The sequence below is a fragment of the Sceloporus occidentalis genome, unplaced genomic scaffold (assembly GCF_023333645.1).
Source record: "Sceloporus occidentalis isolate IW3139 unplaced genomic scaffold, rSceOcc1.0.p SCAF_5, whole genome shotgun sequence".
NCBI classification, from domain to species: domain Eukaryota; kingdom Metazoa; phylum Chordata; class Lepidosauria; order Squamata; family Phrynosomatidae; genus Sceloporus; species Sceloporus occidentalis.
The window spans coordinates 28,627,739-28,648,300 of record NW_028316985.1 but is presented as its reverse complement, the minus strand read 5'-3'; the positions used below and the strand labels follow the sequence as shown (position 1 = coordinate 28,648,300).

The 20,562-nt window shown below is 39.1% G+C and overlaps 1 protein-coding gene across 1 annotated transcript in view; it reads left to right on the top strand.

Annotated features, from left to right (window-relative positions):
* The window catches only part of NUAK1 (NUAK family kinase 1), a 78,243-nt gene extending 58,821 nt beyond the window's left edge, over positions 1 to 19,422 (top strand). Inside the window, exons 5-7 of the mRNA XM_089528028.1 lie at positions 10,527 to 10,646; positions 10,965 to 11,097; positions 14,535 to 19,422. Coding sequence (XP_089384154.1) covers positions 10,527 to 10,646; positions 10,965 to 11,097; positions 14,535 to 15,679 — 1,398 coding nt within the window. The 3' untranslated portion in view covers positions 15,680 to 19,422. The remainder of the gene's footprint in view (positions 1 to 10,526; positions 10,647 to 10,964; positions 11,098 to 14,534) is intronic.
* The last annotated feature ends 1,140 nt before the right edge of the window (positions 19,423 to 20,562 follow it).

The following is a 20,562-nucleotide window of genomic DNA, read 5'->3' as shown; positions in this document are numbered from 1 at the left end:
CTACGATTCTGTGATTCTATGATTCTATGATTCTAAGTGTCTCCTTTCCCTGAAATCTTAGCCAAATCAATTACTTGGTAATGATCTTTTCCAGTTGTTGTTGTTGTTGTTAACTTTCCTCTAGTCGATCTTGACTCATGGCAACCCTATGGATGAGACATCTCCAAGACTCTCTGTCCTCCACTGCTCTGCTTAATTCCTGCAACTTCATACCCACGACCTCCTTAATAGAATCCATCTAGCTTGTGGCCTTCCTGTCTTCCTACTTCCCTCCACCTTTCCCAGCATTATTGTCTTTTCCAATGAGTCCTTCTTTCTCATGATGTGTCCAAAGTACGACAGCCTTAGTTTGGTCATCTTGGCTTCCAGGGAGGTTTCTGGCTTGATCTGCTCTGTGACCCATTTGTTTGTCCTTTTGGCTGTCTACGGAATCCTCAGCACTCTTCTCCAGCACCACATCTCAAATGAATGGATTTTCTTCCTATCTTCTTTCTTAACTGTCCAGCTCTCTCATCCATACGTGGTAATAGGGAATACAATGGCTTTTATGAATCTAACGTTAGTGCTCTGTTGTATATCTTTTCATTTTAGAATATTTTCTAGTTCTTTCATAGCCACCCTCCCCATTCTTAATCTTCTTCTGATTTCCTGACTGCAGTCTCCATTTCTATCAATGTTTGATCCTAGGTATGAGAATTATTTTACTATTTCTATTTCTTCATTGTCTAGATTGAACTTATGAAGGTCCTCAGTGGTAATTATTTTTTATTTTCTTTATGTTTACATTAAGCCTGCCTTTACACTTTCTACAGTGCGCCTGCATCATATGCAGCTTTAACCATACGCGGTAAGCCGCACGGGACGTAAGGGGCAGTGTGTCCCATTGGAATGAATGGGGCGCACGCCAATGGTGTGCACCGCCGCATGCACGAGCCCCATTCATTCCAATGGGGTTTGAGCATGCACGGAATTCAGCTTATGTGGAGGGGTCCAGAACGGATCCCCCACATAAGCTGAAGGCGCACTGTACTTTGATCTTCCTTAGCAGGTGTTCCAGGTCTGTAAGGTTTTCTGCTAGTACTATCGTGTCATCTGCATATCTTTGATTGTTGATATTCCTTCTTCCTATTTTCACGCCTCCTTCTTCTGTGTCCAAGCCTGCTTTTATTATAATATGTTTTGCATACATAACATATTATGAACAGATAGGATAAAAGGATGTAGCCATGTCTCACCCCTTTGTCAATTGGAAACCATTTTGTTTCTTTGTGTTCTGTTCTGACAGTAGCTTCTTTTCCTAAGTACAGATCCCTCATCAGGATTGTCAGATGTGTTTGCACTCCCATGTCTTTAAGGGTATTCCATAGCCTTTCATGATCTATGCAATCAAAGACTTTGCTATAGTCTATAAATCACATGCTGATTCCAGCCCAACCCCAAAAATTGGTCTGCCCCACACACCACTGGTAAAGAAGGGAAAACATATATCTTTGGGGACTTACCATAGTGATTGCCATCAGGATTGTCCTGCTGTTGCTGCATAGTTGTGTGCAAGGTGTGGGTACACTTTGAAGGTTCTTGGCTAACAAACAACAAATCATTCATTTGCTTCTTTTCTATATCCCAGACTAAAAGTGGGAAAGAAAGGCCACTTTTGTCGATAGGCTGAAGAGCTTGTGACTGTTATGTCTCCTTCTCTAATTCTGTTACCTCTTTTTTCTGGCCTGAAGTTTGGGGTGGGGGGGTGGGGGCGAAGGAAAGGAATGTTGCTAAGCATTTCTACTCTCAGCCTGATGTAGCTGCTGCAAAGGTTCTGGCTTCCTGCTGCAACTGTGTGGGGTGGTGATGGATTAAGCTAGAAGAAGGAGCTGGTCATTCAGAACCCTCTTTCCCCATGTGTATGAAATGGAGGTATCCTATTCACTGTCTAACAGGAAATGGAGTTAAAGGAAGGCATGGGGATTTGGCACCAAACAAGTTCAGAGATAAGACCTGCATGAGCCCCACCTACCAGAAAGGAGCAGTCTAGGGCCTGCAAGGAAGCCCTCACCCAGTAACATTGGCGCTTTACAGACCGCCCAAAAGGGCGGTCTGAAAAGCACTGTCATTTGCGGCACGGAGGAGCCCCAGCGGCCAAACCGCGTGACTCCTCTGCGCCGCAAAAAAGAAGCTGCAAAATGCAGCTTCTTCTTGCGGTGCGCTAATGATGTCGCAAGGCACCAATGACGCACTTGCGGTGTCATTAGCGCAGTGCAGCATGCGGACACTAAGGTCAGCTACGTCAAGATGGTGGTGCCCGTGCAGAACGGGCACCGCCATTTTGTATGCACCAAGCGCATACTAGGGTTAGGGGCGTACTAGGGTGCCCATGCGGAAAGGGCCATTGTTTCATGCTCATAACACTTCCTGGTTACCGAAGGAGATAATTTGGGAAAACCAAAGACTGTTCCATTGTGGAAACTTGGAGAAGGGAAATTTACAGTACATCTTGTTTGAAGTGCTTAGGTGTTCACAGACCTAAATATATTACCAAGTAGTTAAGACTCATGAGTTAAATGAGACTTAATCCTACATAAGTATGTTTTGATGAAATAATATCAGTTTGACTTGCATCTTGTCTTCCTTAATCTTTTCTTAATTTATTTAATACAAACAATAATTATTCAAGGAGAATTTCAGAAATGGCTTCCCACTCTGAATACTTTTCTTTTGATCAATGCAAGAGGAAGAAGAAACACCCCTCTCTTTTTCCACTAATTTGTTCATACTGTACTTTCATGATCACTGAACATGCACTAAAAAGCAATGTGCAAACTAATATTCCATGTGTATTCAAGGAAGTGCACAAATGTGTACTGTACTGGCACATAGATAATATTACAAGTGTTCTTGTACCAATACCAATAAACATTTTGAGATGTTAAAACTGAAAACTGAAGACAGCTTCCATTTTATCTCCACCCTTATTCTCATCACAGGCAACACTACCAGAATCTGGATTTTGTCACACTAAACTTCCTTCCCACCTTTATATCTGACTTACCATATTTCACAGGCATATTAACAGTGCTTGATATTAAACAAAACCACACTATCATGCTTGATACTGTAGGTTTAGATTTTTGTATGTGTGTGTGGTTTCTGTTTTGATCTCAGGGACCTCTCCCTCTGCACTGTTTAACTAAACAATATTTGTTGGCAAGGAAACACATCTGGGATTCTAAATTATTGATGTCCAGTTGAGTAAATCTGTAAGTTTTCCCTTACACAAATGGGCTGTCTTCAAGTTAATATGATTGCTTTTATATTTTTAAGATCTCAGTAATTTGTCTTAGATAATATATTTTATCCAGCAATTTTATTCATTGTTAGGGAGAGTGTAACTCAGGTAGACATTTCTTGTGATAAAGCTTACGATCAGTTACTAGATTTTAAGTAAAACACCCTGCCTTAGCTTTCAGAGTCATCTTTTCAAGCTTTAGGAGAGTAGTGACAAGAATTTAATATCATCACTGGCTCTGAGATGAAGGTGTCTACCTCATCTCTAGTACTTAGGATGGCCAAGTGGAAAAATGAAGAAGTTTCTTGACCTTTAACAGTTGTGTAGAAAAGGGATTTTCAAAAGATGCAGTTTAGTTAAATTTTCTTGTTTACACAAAATATGGTAGGTTCAGGAACCCTATTCTCTTTTGCATCTGGCCCAACTATTGCTGCTCCTCCTATTAAGCTTTGGCTGCCAGGTGTTCTTCTGTATTGACATTAGGGTGTTCCACCATACAAGGTGTAAGTTTATATCAGAGTTTATCCTTGGAGATAGTCAAAATCAGCTTTAAGGTCCACAAAAACTGCATACGAAGATATTTTGGATTTGCTGATATATTTCTCCACCAGATGTTGTAAGATTAAAGTCTGATCAGCTTGACCTAAAGCCAGCCTGTTTGTCACCCAAGATACTTTCTCATTCCATCCAGTCCTGGAGTTTCCAGTAGAGATGTCTTGCATAAAGTTTACTAATTATAGTAAGTAGACTAGTTGGGTGGTAATTTTCTGGGTTGTCTTTCTTATTATTATTATTAACCTTTATTTATGAAGCGCTGTAAATTTACACAGCGCTGTACATACAGTCTTTTTAGTTAGACGGTTCCCTGCCCTCAGGCTTACAATCTAAAAAGACATGACACAGAAGGAGAAGGGAGTGGTGGCGGGAAAGGGTAAGAGGTCCAGCAGTTCCTCTCTACCTCCGAGGCCTGGACCAAGGCAGATGGACTGGAGGGAGGGCATGGCTTTCTTTTACTTTCTTTTTTGAAAATGGGAATGATAACAGCGAAGATGCAGTCAGAAGGAATGGGTGCACTGTTGTCAATGTAGATAAAAAGAGTTGCAAGAATGGGAGCCCACCAATCAGCATTTCTTTTAATTAAGTCAGGGGGATATACTCACAGCCTTGTTTGATTTTAGTGGATTTACCAGATTGGTTGCTTCCAAAACTGAATAAATAGTCCAGTTGGGTAAAGAATCTAAAATGCTGTCTGGCGCCCAGCATAGAGAATTTTGTCTCCCAGCTCTCTGCAGAGATGTGGCAGTACAGACTTGAAGAACCTGAGGTATGAGTACTGCCCAGAAGCTTCAGCAGGAAGCCATGCCATCATATTTTACTGCATGGATAAGATTATTCCACTCAGCTTTTTGGACATACTTCTTTTTAACCTTAAGAGTTTTGTATTATTTTTGAAAGAAGAACTAGATTTCCTGTATCTGCTGCAAGAGAGTTCTGCTTATGGATCTTGAGCTTGGCAATCAGTATTTTCTTGTCTGTGATGCAATCCTGATCAAATCAGCTGTTGGATATGATGGAAGTGTTCTGATGTTTTCTTAGGGTGTGATTTATATTAGTAGGAAGTGTCCATTCATATGCAAGAGAAGCCCCGCATTATGAACATTGGCATACAACTGTTCAAGATATTTGGATATATGGACTTGGTTTTCAGGTCATATGCCATCAACACTCCAAGCTACATGAAGGATACAACCGATTTCCTGAGGAAAATACAGTTCATCCACAACCCACAGAAAACACCATCCTAGCCATTATGGATATGGAATCCCTGTACACCAACATCCCATACGAGGATGGACTACAAACCATTAAGAATGCCATCCCGAATGAGGCAAAAACACACCTAGCCACCAAATTCTGTACCTACTCATAACTACTTCACCTTAAAGAATAACATGTATCTCCAAGTCAGTGGAACTGCTGTAAGTAAGTATATGACACCACAGTATGCAAACATCTTCATGACTGACTTAGAACAATGGTTTCTTAGGACATGCACCCAGAAACCTCTCCTCTACCTACAATATTTTGATGACATCTTTATTACTTGGGCACATGGAAAGAAATCACTTGAAAAGTTTTCCCAGGATTTCAACAACTTCCACCCTACCATTAACCTGAAACAATCCACACAAATCTTGGATCTTGACATCACTGTGCAACTGCACAATGGACTTCAAAGCACCATACTTTATTGAAAAACCACTGATTACCATACATACTTACATGCCTCGAGTTTCCACCCAGAACACACTACCAACTCTACTGTTTACAGCCAAGCTCTCCAATAAAACCATATCAGAGACAGAGATTCGGAACTCTTGTATTTACAACAACCATTTCTCAAACTGCAATGCCCACCTAAGGAGGTGAAGAAACAAATCAGCAAGGCAAGATTAATACCTAGGTACAATTTACTACAGGACAGACCAACAGCACAAAATGATAGAACACTCTGTGTTCTACAGTCTCTAGCTGAGATCATTCAAACACACAGTTAACAAGCTACAACCAGTTCTGGAGAATTGTACAGCCCTCTCACAAGCTCTGGGAGGTAAGCCTTTATTGGCCTACAGACATCCTTCGAATATTAAACAGCTACTCACTTCCAACAGAATGCATAACATGGATGATAATACAGGGACAAGACCCTGCCACAAACCCAGATGCCAACTCTGTTCCCACATCTACTCTGGGAGCAATATTACAGGGCACAATAATATCACCCACAACATCCTCCAAAATGATATGTGCCACCCTATGTCAGCAATGCTCCTTAACATTCTACATTGGACAAAGGGGACAGTCTCTATGCAAGAGGAAATTTGGGCACAAATTGGACATTAGAAATGGCAGTACCCAAAAACCAAATGCAGAACATTTCAGCCTCCCTAGACATACAGTGCTAAATTTAAAGGTCTCAGTCTTTGAGCAAGGAAAATACAAAGGAATACTACAAAGAGAGACAGCCTAATTGAATTATACTCAATTATATTTTTGGATCCTATTAATTCCATCCCACTAATGTGTAAATATGTTTTATTTCCTGGGGACTGGCTATCACTCTGTACTAAATCTGAAGAAGTGGCTTTATATCAATTAAAACTCATGCTAAAATAATAACCAATGAATGAGTCTTGAAGGTATTGCTTTTTCCTCTTAGAAAGTAAATTTTGTAAATCCTGTGATATAAGTCTTTTTTTTAATAAGAAAAACTCACTGTGAATAGATAAATGTAAAACTGCTGCCGCCAGTGTTGTCACAGGCACTTATACAAATCTCCTTACTGGAAGAACTTTAACTTCAACCCTCATAGCAAGTTTAACTTCATTTTTGCTCATTTAACATATTCTTATAACACCTTAACATTATTTGGAAAGTGTCACATTTTCCTGCAATTGGACAATGTATAACTAGAAAGCCAGTAGACCTAACTCAAAGCATTATCAATTTATTCTTAATGAAATGACAGCTTTCCTCCTTGGCACACAGAGAAATTGATCACAGCAGGAGAAGAAAACAACATGCACAATGCACATTCATTAGCCCCAAACAGGTATTGGGAAAATAGAATGTGAAAACAAGATAAGTAGAACAATCAGCAAAGGAAATTAATATGGCTCAGTAACTCTGTTTATATTTATAGTTCTGCTTTTTTAGAACTGTGCACTCTACCAGCAAATCTTGGATTTCATGAACATTGTATTCTCTTGTCAATAATTCAGTTAGGTTTTCTAGATCAAAGACCAATAGAGAGAGGTCCAGTTTCTCAGCTGGTTCAAACTGAAGTAAAGAAGCAATTTCAAATTACACTAAGACCAAATAAGACTAAGACAGGGGTGCAAGTTTCATGGTCAATGAGTATGTTTCATCACATTTCTTGTAGGTAGTGGAAACAGTTGTTTCCTTTAAGGTAAAGCAAGGGAATACAAAGTCTGGCTTTTCTGCAACCCCTTCCTGTTTGGGAAATCTTTTTTGAGTTAATACTTTGGCTCTACTTAAGTGCCAAGAACATGAAGGAATCTTGGCTACTATGACTTTTTTTTCCATAGTAGGGGGGAGGTAAAATGACAGCTTTAATGGGAAAAGCTGATAAACATCAGTCTGTGATTATGGGAGTTGGTTGTGATAGAAATACTTTTTCCTGAACAGCCAAAATGAAAACACAAATGTCTTTTAGGAACTGGGTTTTGTTTTGAACTGTATATATTAATATTGGCATGCAGATATCCATGTGTTTTGTAGATTGTGTGATGATAAGGGGACAGATTGTCCTAAGCAGGCATGCCACACAGTATCAGAAACAGCATTAGTGAGATTTCATCTCCTCTACAAAAAGCTAATTCTGTGGTCCAGGATGCAAGTTCTACCACTGAACATTTTGAATTTGTATTGACACTACACTTTTGTGTTATTTTAAGAATGACTTTCAGAGTGACTTGATAAGGAAGTGGAATTTATTTAAGGCAATCTGGACAAACTGCATTCTGAGCCTCAAAATTACATTTACAGGCTGTAGTTGTACACAAGCTTCTTCTAACACAATTCCAGGCATACAGTGTAGAATTTGTGGAGCACTATTTTCCCATCTCTTTTGTCTGCTTACAAGGAACTGCTAGAACATGGGTTGAAATACTGACATTTTAAAAATGAGTTTTCCAGTTGAAATAGAGAACAGCCCTGTATTAGAAACAACCTCTTTCTCTTTCCCACATACACGTACACACATAAAATAAATAACATTTAAAGATGACATAAGTGAAATGATAAGTAAACCCCAATTTTGTTCCTGTGTTGCTAATGATGGAGTCCAAGATAATGAATAGTTAAAAATTGTAGGACTAGAAAGTTTTCCATAGGTCATCTACTTCAATTTTGTTCCCTAAAGCATGACTTACTACCTCTTTTATTATATCTACAGAACCATTTTTAGATTGATTTACATCATCTGAATCTTAATAAACCAGTTAATTATTAAGACCACCTCTTCTAACACGGTTAAGTTCAGGAAGCATTTAGTAAAATCGCAGACTAGTTGAGCAAACAAGTCAGTTAAATCCATTTGCGTTGGAAGAAGAAAACATTCTTTGGAATTTCTAGTTATCTTGATGCATCAGATGATGAGGGCTGCAGTTCACAAAGGTTTATAGAAATTGAAAATGCTGGTCTTCAAGGTGCCATAAGGCTCTTATTTTTGCTACAGTTGACTAACATGGCTCCTCCTCCCCTTGAGAAATACTAGCTTATTTGACTTGATGGACAAATTACTTCCTGATCCAAACATATGGATCACTTACATTGAGAATATGGGAAAAAAGTCAATCACTAATCATGATAAAAATTAGTGCAGGAAAAATTAGCATAAATCTATTTTACCTAAAATCCACCCTTGAAATTTAGCAAACTCTGATGTGATTCCAGGTTGCATCAATAGAAGTATAGTGTCTAGATCAAGGGAAGTAATAATACCATTCTGTTCTGCCTTGGTCAGTCTTCACCTGGAATACTGTGTCCAGTTCTGGGCATCACAATTCAAAAAGGATCTTGAGAAGCTGGAAAGTGTCCAGAGAAGGGCAACCAAAATGGTGAAGGGTCTGGGAATGATACCCTATGAGGAGAGACTTAGGGAGCTGGGTATGTTTAGCCTGGAGAAGATACGGTTAAGAGGTGATATGATGGCCCTGTTTTAAGTATTTGAAGAGGTGTCATACTGAGGATGAAGCAAGCTTGTTTTCTGCTGCTCCAGAGAATGGGACCCAGAACAATGGATGCAAGCTACAGGAAAAGAGATTCCTCCTGAACTTTAGGAGGAACTTCCGGACAGTAAGAGCTGTTTGACAGTGGAACACACTCCCTTGGAGAGTGGTGGAGTCTCCTCCTTTAAATAGAGGCTGGATGGCCATCTGTTGGGGGTGCTTTGATTGTGAGTTCCTGCATGGCAGGGAGTTGGATGGCCTTGGTGGTCTCTTCCAACTCTGTGATTCTATGACTAGAGAATAAGGATAATGACCAAGCCATGAAAAGCAGAGCGATCCCTTGTAATGCCACAGGATCACATGAACTGGCAACTTGCTCACATGCATGTTAGCACTCATGATATTTTCAGATAAAAGTATGTTAAGAAAAGGGATCCTTCTGTTATTGTGCACTTTGGATTTTGGAATCCCAAATTGCCCAGTTCTTTTTCAAAGAGGAAGCAATATTTGAGGAATCTCTCATTATTAGGTTTCACTCATCACTTTTATTTGAAAATCTTCACAGTGTGCGGCGCATTAAATAAACTAATTAACTAAATAAATAGTTTGTCACAGCTCTTAGTTGTTTTGTGTGTCTCCTCTCCCTAATTACCAATGTGCACATATGTAATGATAAAATACTGCATTGTCTTCATGAAATAGCATTACATGATTTCATCAGGATTTGTTCTGTACCATGTTTTATTAGTGGATACATGCCTCTGAGTCATTTATAAAATAGCAAAGAAAAGGAGTCAGTGTGATTGTACATCTTTTTGTGTGATATTTTTCCAGTTCACAGGAACATACTACTGAGGCACTGAACTAAAAAAGTCTTAAGAATTAAAAAAATATATTTTAAAGCTGTGGGTGGTTGAATCCATGGATGCAGAATCTGTGGCTACCGAGCGTTGACTGTACCTTGGTAATGGAGGTAGGGAGATGCAAATGAACCAAAGAAATTGAAAGCCAGGGCTTACTCTGTGTGCTGCCCCTTTTAAATGTTAGAAATTTGCCTATTGAAACAAGAACACAGAGGAGAGAGAATTCATGGAACAATAAAAGAAGAACCTGGAGAATTTTTTTTAGCAATAATAAAAAAAGAAATAATCATCTGACACTCTTGAATGATACCTAATGCAGATGTTCACTAATAAACCATACTTAATTTTCCTAAGTTATACATGCATTTTCATAAGTTATACAGTGAATTCTTGGAATCCAGAACCCCTGTGGATACCAAAATTAGTGAATGCTGAAGTCCTGTTAAATACAGTGGTGTAGTAAAATGATGTCCCTTATACAAAATGGCAAAACCAAGGCTTGCTTTTTTGTGTTTTTTTTTTTTAACATTTTTTTCAAGCTGTGGACAGTTGAATCTGTGCATGTGGAATTTGTGGATACATTGAGTGCTGACTGTTCTGTTTAACCTTGTTATGCATTTTTCTTTATAGATTGCAGACTTTGGCCTTTCAAATCTTTATCAGAAAGACAAATTTCTCCAAACTTTCTGTGGAAGCCCACTTTATGCATCTCCTGAAATTGTCAATGGAAGACCTTACCGAGGTCCAGAGGTAAGCAGAAGGAAGGAAGGAAGGAAGGAAGGAAGGAAGGAAGGAGAAAGAAAACATACTTATATGTTTTGGAACATGTGAATGTTTGGAATCTGACTAAATGATCACAAGCTTTTCTTGATAACTGAAATAAATTTTCAGACATGAAAGACATATAAAATGTTTCTTTCATTTGGTTTTCATACCAAGTTCCAGATTTCCAATGGATATCCATGTGTTCATTATTAAACATAGCTGGATGTTCTGTGCCTCTTGTAGTTTCATAGGCTTTGGGGGTTGACTTTTTTAGCCCTTATGTTTCTTGTCTCTCTGCTTTAGGTTGACAGCTGGGCCCTTGGTGTATTACTTTACACGCTGGTTTATGGAACAATGCCCTTTGATGGCTTTGATCACAAAAATCTGATCAGGCAGATCAGCAGTGGAGAATATCGTGAGCCAACACAACCCTCAGGTATCAAGGAGATCTGGCAAACCAAATTAAAATTATAAGGGTTTTAAAAGGCTTGCTTTACCTATTTTGTAATTCTTGGTTTATGTAAGACTGAAATACCTGAAGCAAAAAGACCAATAAAAGTGTGTGTGTGTGTGGGGGGGGGGGGTAGAGATTGTTCTTGACTAGTACCAGTGCCTCCCAGTTGAAATATGCATTGCTTCTAAAAGACATTTGTGGGAATTCTGGAGCAGCCTTCCCTAATGGTGGGGATGTGTTAGCAGATCCCCTTTGATAGCTCTAACAAGTTATCTTTCAGGAAACCTACTCCATGATTAGGGTGCTAGAAACAATGGATAATTTTCCAGCCTACCTGGTACCTGGAATTCAGCACTCACTGTTCTAACAACAGAGGTTCTTGAAAAAATCATGCCAGGGGACCAGAGCTTCACTAAAGAACAATTTTTTTCACCAGAGAATGAACTTACTGCATTGGCCCTGGAACGGGCCTGTAGCGTTCCAAAACGGAACGTTCTGGGGACACTCAGCAGCGGGGAATGGATTTTACTGCACAGCAAGAATGCTGCTACCGCCGAGCATCCCCATCCCATTCCAGATGCGTTCCAAAGGGGCCGATTTTCGGAAATGTTTGAGAAGCGTTCCTGGAAATCGCCCCCTGGGGAACACATCCGGAACAGATGGGGATGCTCGGCGGTGGTGGCAGTGTTCTCTCTGTGCGGTAAAATCCATTCCCCGCCTCTGAGTGTAACCAGAATGTTCCGTTTTGGAACGCTACAGGCCCGTTCCAGGGCCAATGCAGTAAAGTTCAATGTTTATCTTTTCCAGCAAAAAGCACTTCACATGGCTAAATATACAGCAACATGTCAGGAGCATCATATAATATAAAGTCACTAACATAACATTTATGTTTCTCTGCAGATATCTTGGTTACCATGAACTGTGTCAGTTCAGCATTGTTAGCCTGCACTGAGTGAGCATGGTGTAGTCGTTTGTGTTCTGAATACTGGGAGATCAAGTTCAGCCATGGAAATGCACAGAATGCTATTGGACAAGCTGTGCTTAGAGGAAGGCAATGGCAAACCTCCTCTGAATAAATCTTCTAAGTAATCCCTGTGAGAGTGTCATAAATTAGAATTGACTTGCACATAACAAGGATAAGCAGTACATAGAAAACTAGCTGCCGACTCTAGTGTCTGTGCATTTCTGTGCCTTCCAGTTGCCTGTAAACTTAGGACAACCCCATGAATTGCTTAGGATTTTCTGAGACAAAGAATATTCAGAGGTGGTTTGCCATTGCTTTCCTCTGAAATATAACCTACAGCACTTGGTCTTCATTAGCAGTTTTCCATTCAAGAACTAACCAGAGCTGATCATGCATAACTTCCACCAACAGATGGGATCTGGTGCATTTAGGGTATTTTGGCCATCTGTCTCATCAGACTCACCAAATTTTATTCTGAGCCATTTCTGGAAGCAGACAGTTGCCCAGGGATAGAGATGAAATATTAATATCTGTCAGACTTTTACTTATTTTAAGATTACCTTTTCCAAGCATTTATTAGGTGGGAGGCTGATAGTCAAATAAATAAACAAAACATCCGTATATTTCTATTGCAAGCTTAACTTGGCAAGCTAGTTATCTCCTGTTCCTCTTGAAATATAATCTGTTATCAGTTGTTATCTGAATAAAGGCCTGCCCAAAAGTTCTTTTGGAAATAGATGTCTTACAGTTAGTGGATTTTATTGCTTTCAGGGAACTTTACCAGTCTGATTTTTCCTTTACCATTTTTTTGGCTAGTAGAAAGTCTCTTAGCCTTTGCAAATGAAATAGTGTAGACAAGCTGCAAAATGACACACGGTAACAATCCCAGTCTGAAGCATCTGTGCCTATGCTTCTATTCCACTGCCAAATTCTTTTATGCAAATTTAACTAGTTAAATGCACTGAACTAGATCTCCTTTCTCTTCCATTCCCTCTGATATTTTCAAAAGTAATAATGCTAACAATATAGAAATAGTGGAAAGGTGATACTTTCATCCACTTTAAAGTTCAAAGTTAATTATGATATAGGCTTGATTGGTAGTTCCACCAGCAATGTGTGTGTGCGCGTATATATGTCTTCAAGTCACCTGTTGACTTAGAAACATAGAATTATGCCAACCCTATGAATTTCATAGGGCTTTATTAGGCAAGAAATACTCAGAGGCGGTGTTGCTTGTACCTTCCTCTGAAAGGTACATAGTATTCATTGGATTTGAGCAATGGATATTAATATTTTCTCTTTAGGGAAGTTCAAAAGTTAACTGAGTTTAACAGCACAAAAGTAAAATAATGGGAAATTCTCCCATAAAGAGGACAGATCTGTTAACATCATAAACTGGACATGGTTAACAGCATTTTAAAATGACATGGTTTGCACGATTCACTTACACTTTATTGAGATAGTATACAACATGCATGTGTGCATGTCTCAGAGAACCTAGGGGTAAATAAAAGTCACAGATAGGTCATCCATAGGAAACGTTCTAGACTGGGGTGAGAAATCTGATCTTGTAGATGTTTTGGACTGTAACTCCCATCAAACATGGGTATTGCCCATGATGACTCATGCCGAGTAAGAGTTGGAGTCTTGCAGCATTTGGAGGGTTACAGGTTCCCATTCATGATCTAAACAAGAGAAATCAATTTCTTTCATGGGAAGAATTTTCTGCCTCATGCTCATTCGACATCAGACTGCAATGTAAACACATCACATTTATATGTTTTCCTTTCAAAATACACAGTTGTGTTCATTTTATCTTAAAATATACTCCCCCCGTACATACATTTTAATACTTTTTTAAAAAACAAAATTTGTATTGAGCCAAGATTGAGTTGTTTTGAGCCAAAATTCTGAGACGTATGAAAAGTAAAGGATAATTATTCAGATCTACTCATCTTAATTCCTGATTTGGTCTGTACTGCTGGTCTTACACGCAAACAGCTGGATATCAGGGAGAAATGTTACCTTAGCATTCTCCCTGAGATCTGTCTTTTTCAGTGCTTGAAATTGTTATGTAAAATAGCAAAAGCATTAGTGTTAACAGTTATGTATCATGGTAACATTCTAGGTGAGGTTTGGGGTAATGTGTTAGACACACACACACACACACACACACACACACACTTAAAAATGGGAAAATGGCCACATCCACCCCATGATTCTAGCAATAGTCACTTGGGAAGTAATGAGTAAACTCTTTTGGATTATTAAAAGACAGATAATTTGTAATTGATACTTTGGCCAGGGCATAGCATACATATGTACCTCCTAAAAATAAAGCAACAATATATCTTACAGCACTGGGGTATCTTGTTTTATGTCATTGTACTGATTTAGAATTAAAAAATGAAAAAAAATCTTAAGATACACTTGTTTTAATTACTATCCTTTGTAGATGCTCGTGGTCTGATCCGATGGATGCTGATGGTGAATCCTGAGCGCAGAGCAACCATTGAAGACATAGCCAATCATTGGTGGGTTAACTGGGGCTATAAAAGCAGTGTTTGTGATTGTGATACCCTTCAAGACTCTGAATCCCCTCTGCTGTCTAGGTTCATAGACTGGCATCATCGTTCTAGTGGCCTCCAGCCAGAGACTGATACCAAAATGAAGTGCCTTTCCAAACCAAAGGGATCTGAAGTCACGGTAGAAAGACAGCGGTCCCTGAAAAAATCAAAAAAGGAAAATGACATTGCACAGTCTATCCAGGAAGGAGGAGTTGAAAATGCATGCAAATTAAACTCCAAGAGGCCCAAAGGCATCTTGAAGAAGAGGAGCAATAGTGAACATCGATCTCATAGTGCAGGATTTATCGAAGGAGTAGTCAGTCCAGTATTACCCTCCACCTTTAAATTGGAGCAAGAGTTATGTAGGACAGGCACATCCATTAAGAGCATTGTAGAAGCAGAGGTAACAGGTAAATACAGTGTTAAACAGTCTTCCGTAATGCCAAAAAAAGGAATCCTCAAAAAGACTCAGCAAAGAGAGTCTGGCTACTATTCATCTCCAGAACGGAGTGAATCTTCGGAACTCTTGGACCATAGCGAGGAGGCAGCAAATGGAGACACATCCCCAGGCATCATTGAAACATTACGGATTGAGTCTCACAGCCATTCCTACAGGCGCAAAGGTATTTTAAAACATAACAGCAAATATTCCACCAGCAGCACAGATTCAGCTTTGATCAGCCCTGAATCACCAACACTGGAAGCCATGGAGGAAGCAGTCTTGCCTGGAGAAGGATTATCTCGAAGTTACAGCCGCCCTTCTAGTGTCATTAGTGATGACAGCATCCTGTCCAGTGACTCTTTTGACTTGATGGACTTGCAAGAGAACAGGCTTCGAATCAGGAGTTGTGTGTCAGCTGAAAATTTTCTCCAGATCCAAGATTTCCAGGGACTACAAAACCGATCACGACCACAGTACCTGAAACGCTATCGGAATCGGACAGGTGACAGCAGTTTTTCCCTCCTTACAGATATGGATGATGTCACTCAGGTCTACAAGAAAGCTCTGGAGATCTGTAACAAACTTAACTAGCAGACAAGAGACAGCAGAACTGGAAGGAAAGGGTTTGGGGTACCTTTATGATGGAGTTGGCTCAGTCATCAATTTGCTGACAGTTATAGCATTATTGAAGTGACATTGAACAGACAGGTTGAGCAGAAATCCTTCAGCTATGTTGTGGAAAAATTCATCTCATGTTCATTATGCATCCCTATAGCTCATGTAATCAAAATACTACCTAATGTCCAAAAGACATTACAATAATGTATGAAGCAAAACCTCTGGAATCTGGCAGACATAAAGGGATCATATTCCAGTGGCTGTAAGTTGAGGCTAGACAAAATGTAAACTGGAAAAAGGGTAAATGTATTTATATTAGAGAAGGTAACTAATCACTGGAAAAGCTATAATGCTAAAGTTTTCCCCCCAAAAAATTCATTTTAAAAGAAAAAGAAGTTAAGTTTAAAAAACTATTTGCAGGTGCATTTGTTAACATCCATATGGTTGACCTAATTATATTTTCACATTACCTGCCAAGTAAGGCCATGATTCAGAGTACAAATGTGCAGCAGAAGGCTTCCTGCTGCACATACTGATAAATGCATAATTTCCAGTTGAAGACTGGCACGATCAGTTATAATGCTACCTTGAGAAAAGCATTAAGGATTTGAGTGGAAAGTATTTTGTATAGAATTTAGGCTAGGAAGACATAGCAATGTAGTAATGAAAAGTTGGGAGTGAGGAAGGTTATCTTTTCCCAAGAAAAAAGAAGCAAGCAAGGGCTCTGGAAATCTGCAGAACATGTCTCCAAATTGGAGAGAAGTGGCAGCTTCAATGAGATCTTGAATTTTTCCTGTGTTTCAGGGAAAACATGAAAATATATTGGTAGCTTTTGTTCAAACTTCAATACAACTGCTTTTTCTACATAGTCTGTTTTCAGTGCACCTGTGATTTCCACCTGACTAGACACAATCCAGAGAAAGGAATGATTAATGCCCTTGAAACTGATGTACCATCATTGTTTTATTAAATAATTGTGCCCTGCTGGTTTCAGGCATATGCTGATTTCTTGGAATTAGTCTATATTCCATATCTTTCTTTCATTCATTTCTTATACCTTCCCCAGTTTCCCTGGTGGCACAATAGTTAAATGCCTGTATTGCAGCCACTCACTCACAAACCATAAGGTTGCAAGTTCAATCCCAGCCAAGGGGGCTCAAGCTCGACTCAGGCTTGCATCCTTCCAAGGTTGCTAAATTGAGTACCCAGATTGTTGGGGGCAATTAGGTTACACTTTGTAAACCGCTTAGGGAGTGCTTAAGTGCAATGATAAGCAGTATAGAAATGTACTTCCTACTTGCTACTACTAGGACAAGAAGGATGAAAACCAATGGGAAAAATGTTTAGTCTCTTCAGAATCAAAATGACATAGGAAGAGGTTAAGGGGTGGGCTAAATATGGCTGAATGGGCCAGGCTAATACATCATGCTAAAAGGAACCACTGATAATGTTAAACAAGATTAAGACAAGAAGACAATATGCAAGGAAATAGGATACCTAAGCAGTACCAGTCAGAGCTAAAGTATCTCCTTGCCAGTAGTCTCTTCCCATATATTATGCATGTAGGCAAAAAAAAAAAAAAAAAAAAAGCTGGAATCAATCAGGAAAGGATGCACTTAAAACAATGCACAGAAGACCTTTCAGAACACCTTTCAAAAGCAGCCTAGAAAGCTGCCCTCACCGCAACTCCTGAAGAAGAAATTTTGAAGGGGGGGGGGGAACCCACTTGTTCATCCTTGCAAACTGTATAAAGATTAAGAAATGTTATGCTATACCTTTGGTTACGCAAACTTATAAAATAGAATTGCAAATTGTTTAGCTGCAGAATTTGAGTTTTACAGTGACACTTTCAGGAGCCTTAGCACAGAATTCCAGAGCCCTTGTCAGTAAGTAAATTGTAAGGGAAGAGAATGAATGTGGTTTATAAGGAAGAAGAAAGTAACAGTAAATTTGATGAGGAATTCAATTTAAGAATGCATATGTATTGTGGATGATACTGCATGGCCAATGGGGTCAAATAAGAGAAGACAAGAAATACACCTGATGGAGATAATTGAAATATTGCAGTTAAAGGCTTCAACTCCCATAAAGGTACCACTTGGGTCTACTGGATTATGTGAATGTAAGCCTCTTTTTAAATAGGCACTATGTGTTTGACAGGTCTGGGCAATTCAGAATCACTTGGCTTACCTTTGTTCACAGTTATTCCAGCAAACAGTTCTTTAGTTCCAATAGAGCTGAATTATTAAAGTAGTTTACTGTGTTACGTTGTTTGCAGCTTAAAGTCAGTCATCAGTCTAACTATAAGTGACAGGTTAAGATTCTATTCTTATGTTTAACTAGTGCCAACTTCATGATTTTAGTTAGGAACAGAATTTGGTCCACTCAGTCGTGGCTCCAAAATCTCAGGAAACTAGTGCCAAACTCAAGATTTCCCAAAGTAAAGTACATGAAAATACCTGAGCTAGAAGAATGTGTGGTTTTATATTTCTCAGAGTTGTGTCCATGTGGATGATTTTGCATAAGAACACTTTCACTGCACAATGACAGGTAAGCTAGTTAGCTCTAGTTTACAAGAATTACTACTATTCCAGTTGTTTAGAATAGGTGTTTCTCTCCACAAACATTGATACACATTAATAATCTAACTGATCAAAATGGCACTGAATACCCACCAAATCCATATCACCACATTTAACAGATATGAGCGCAATTACCCCCTTTTCTTGGTGTGGTGAGAAAGGTTTCCCATTGTTTTTAATACTACTTGATCACTGAGACAGTATGATGCCAGGGACATACTTCTATTGACTGGTAACTGATCCTATGTACTGTATACCATAAGGAACCCAGTCCTAAAGCATATTTAGTTAGAAATAAGTTGTACTGAATTTACTGGGGCTTACTTCCAAGTAGGTGAGCACAGGATTGTTGCCTTAGAGAGGTACAGCTGTTTAAATATTTGCTGTGCCTTTGTGTGTGTGTGTATGGGGGGGGGGATGTTTCAGCAGTTTTGGATATATGCATCAGCATAAAGTGCAGTGTTTTGAATCAGGTAAAGCCTTGCTCCCTTGGATGCTGTGCCAGGACCAATCTAAAATCCTAATGGAGCTTGATTTTAGCAGAACAGTGCTGTTTTATACTGCTTGTCCATCAAGTTCAATTAAACATTTAATTGATGTATGCAATGAAGGAGAGGGGATTCTCAACTGCTCCTGGGTAGAAACAGGAATCACACCCAAACTGAGCATTACCTAAGCTGATGCCCAGGCCTGCCATTTTGAGTACAAATGTGAATGAGTGATTGATTGCTGCCAAACTGGAAATACGTTCTGCAGGGATTTACTGGCATGTTATCATTCCTAGAAGAAGCAGAACACTTGACTGCACATTGTTATTATTAGCGTTATGTATTTTTTTCTTATTTAATTTGGGAAGGTTGTTTTTTAATTTCAAAGCTAACTTTTTTATTTGAATTTGTCATTTTTTTAATTTATTGGTCTGAAAGCCATTTCAAAGGTATAATATATTTTGGTGTAATTTAATTGGTACAGCATTATTTTACAGCTCTGGCCAAATTGTTACCTTAAAAATTTTGCTTTTCTTTTTTGTCTTGCTCATTGGTTGGTTTGATCTCTACGAGGCAGGGGGAAAAGCTGGATAATCACCCAAAGTATTTCGTTTTTAAACTGATACTGTCTTTTTGTATGAAATAAAAAAAAAACCAGTAAAAATGTGAATGGTGTTGCTTCTTCTCTGCATACATATTTTTAAAATAAATTCATTTGGGGGCTGTAGTTTATTATTATTTCAAAGAAGATTCCAACATATTCAGGGAAAATGTGCTTGAGTTGAATCTAAGCCTTTGTCCCCTGTATGAGCTGATGAGAAATGATGTGGGTGGTTTTTGAAATTAAATGCTGTGAGAAGTTCAGGGCATTGATAGGGCAATCCTGTTGCTTAGAGCTCTCAAAGATTGGAATGCTCTGACTTTTCTAATGCTCTGACAAGGTTCTAGCCATTCGTTCATAAAATTATAATACTGCTGGTCTTTTCCTCCTGTGTTGTTGTCCTCCCTCATTGTGAAGCAAAGCAGTTGAATGGGAAAAAAACATTTAGATCAGCTCCAAGGCTGGCCTCAGTGTTGGAGGTGGAGGGCTGGAAAGGCTTTGCATTCTGTGTATTCAGAGGCTCCTTGATCTCCCCATCATACAACATTGATTCACCCATTTAAAAAAACCTAAAACAATTTCCAAACATTAAGCATCAGAGAGCAGTGATAAGATAGGTTGTTTGGAGGAATGTAATGGTCTGAGTGCTGTATTATGACTGGAGATCAGGGTTCAAATGCCCACACTACCACGGAAATGCACTGTGTGCCTTTGGGCCAGTCACATTCTCTCAGCTTCAGAAGAATGCAAAGGCAACCCCCCTCTGAACAAATTTTGCCAAGAAAACCCTGTGGTAGGATCACCTTAGGGTCATCATAAAATGTCCTAATGGAAAATAAAAACAGAAAGGACTTGAAGGCACACAACAACCCCAGGATGTTGGGACAATTCTGATATGTTTTTCGAGATCACAACTCTGCCTCTGACCTTCGAAAGAATATATGAAATGTATAGCTCTTCAGATGTCCTCCAAGGACCGTAGGATGGTAACCTTTTTAAAAATAAAGTGTTTATTCCACTTTGCACTTGTAACACTTCAAAGCAGTTACAAAAACAAAATTCTAAACAATGACCAGCAAGATAAAACCAACTATATTAGCAGAATACAGCAAAGAAAAGCTGATTAAAAATTTTGGTTCCTTATTAGAGAAAAGAAATGCTATTGTTGGAGGCAAAACTTACTCT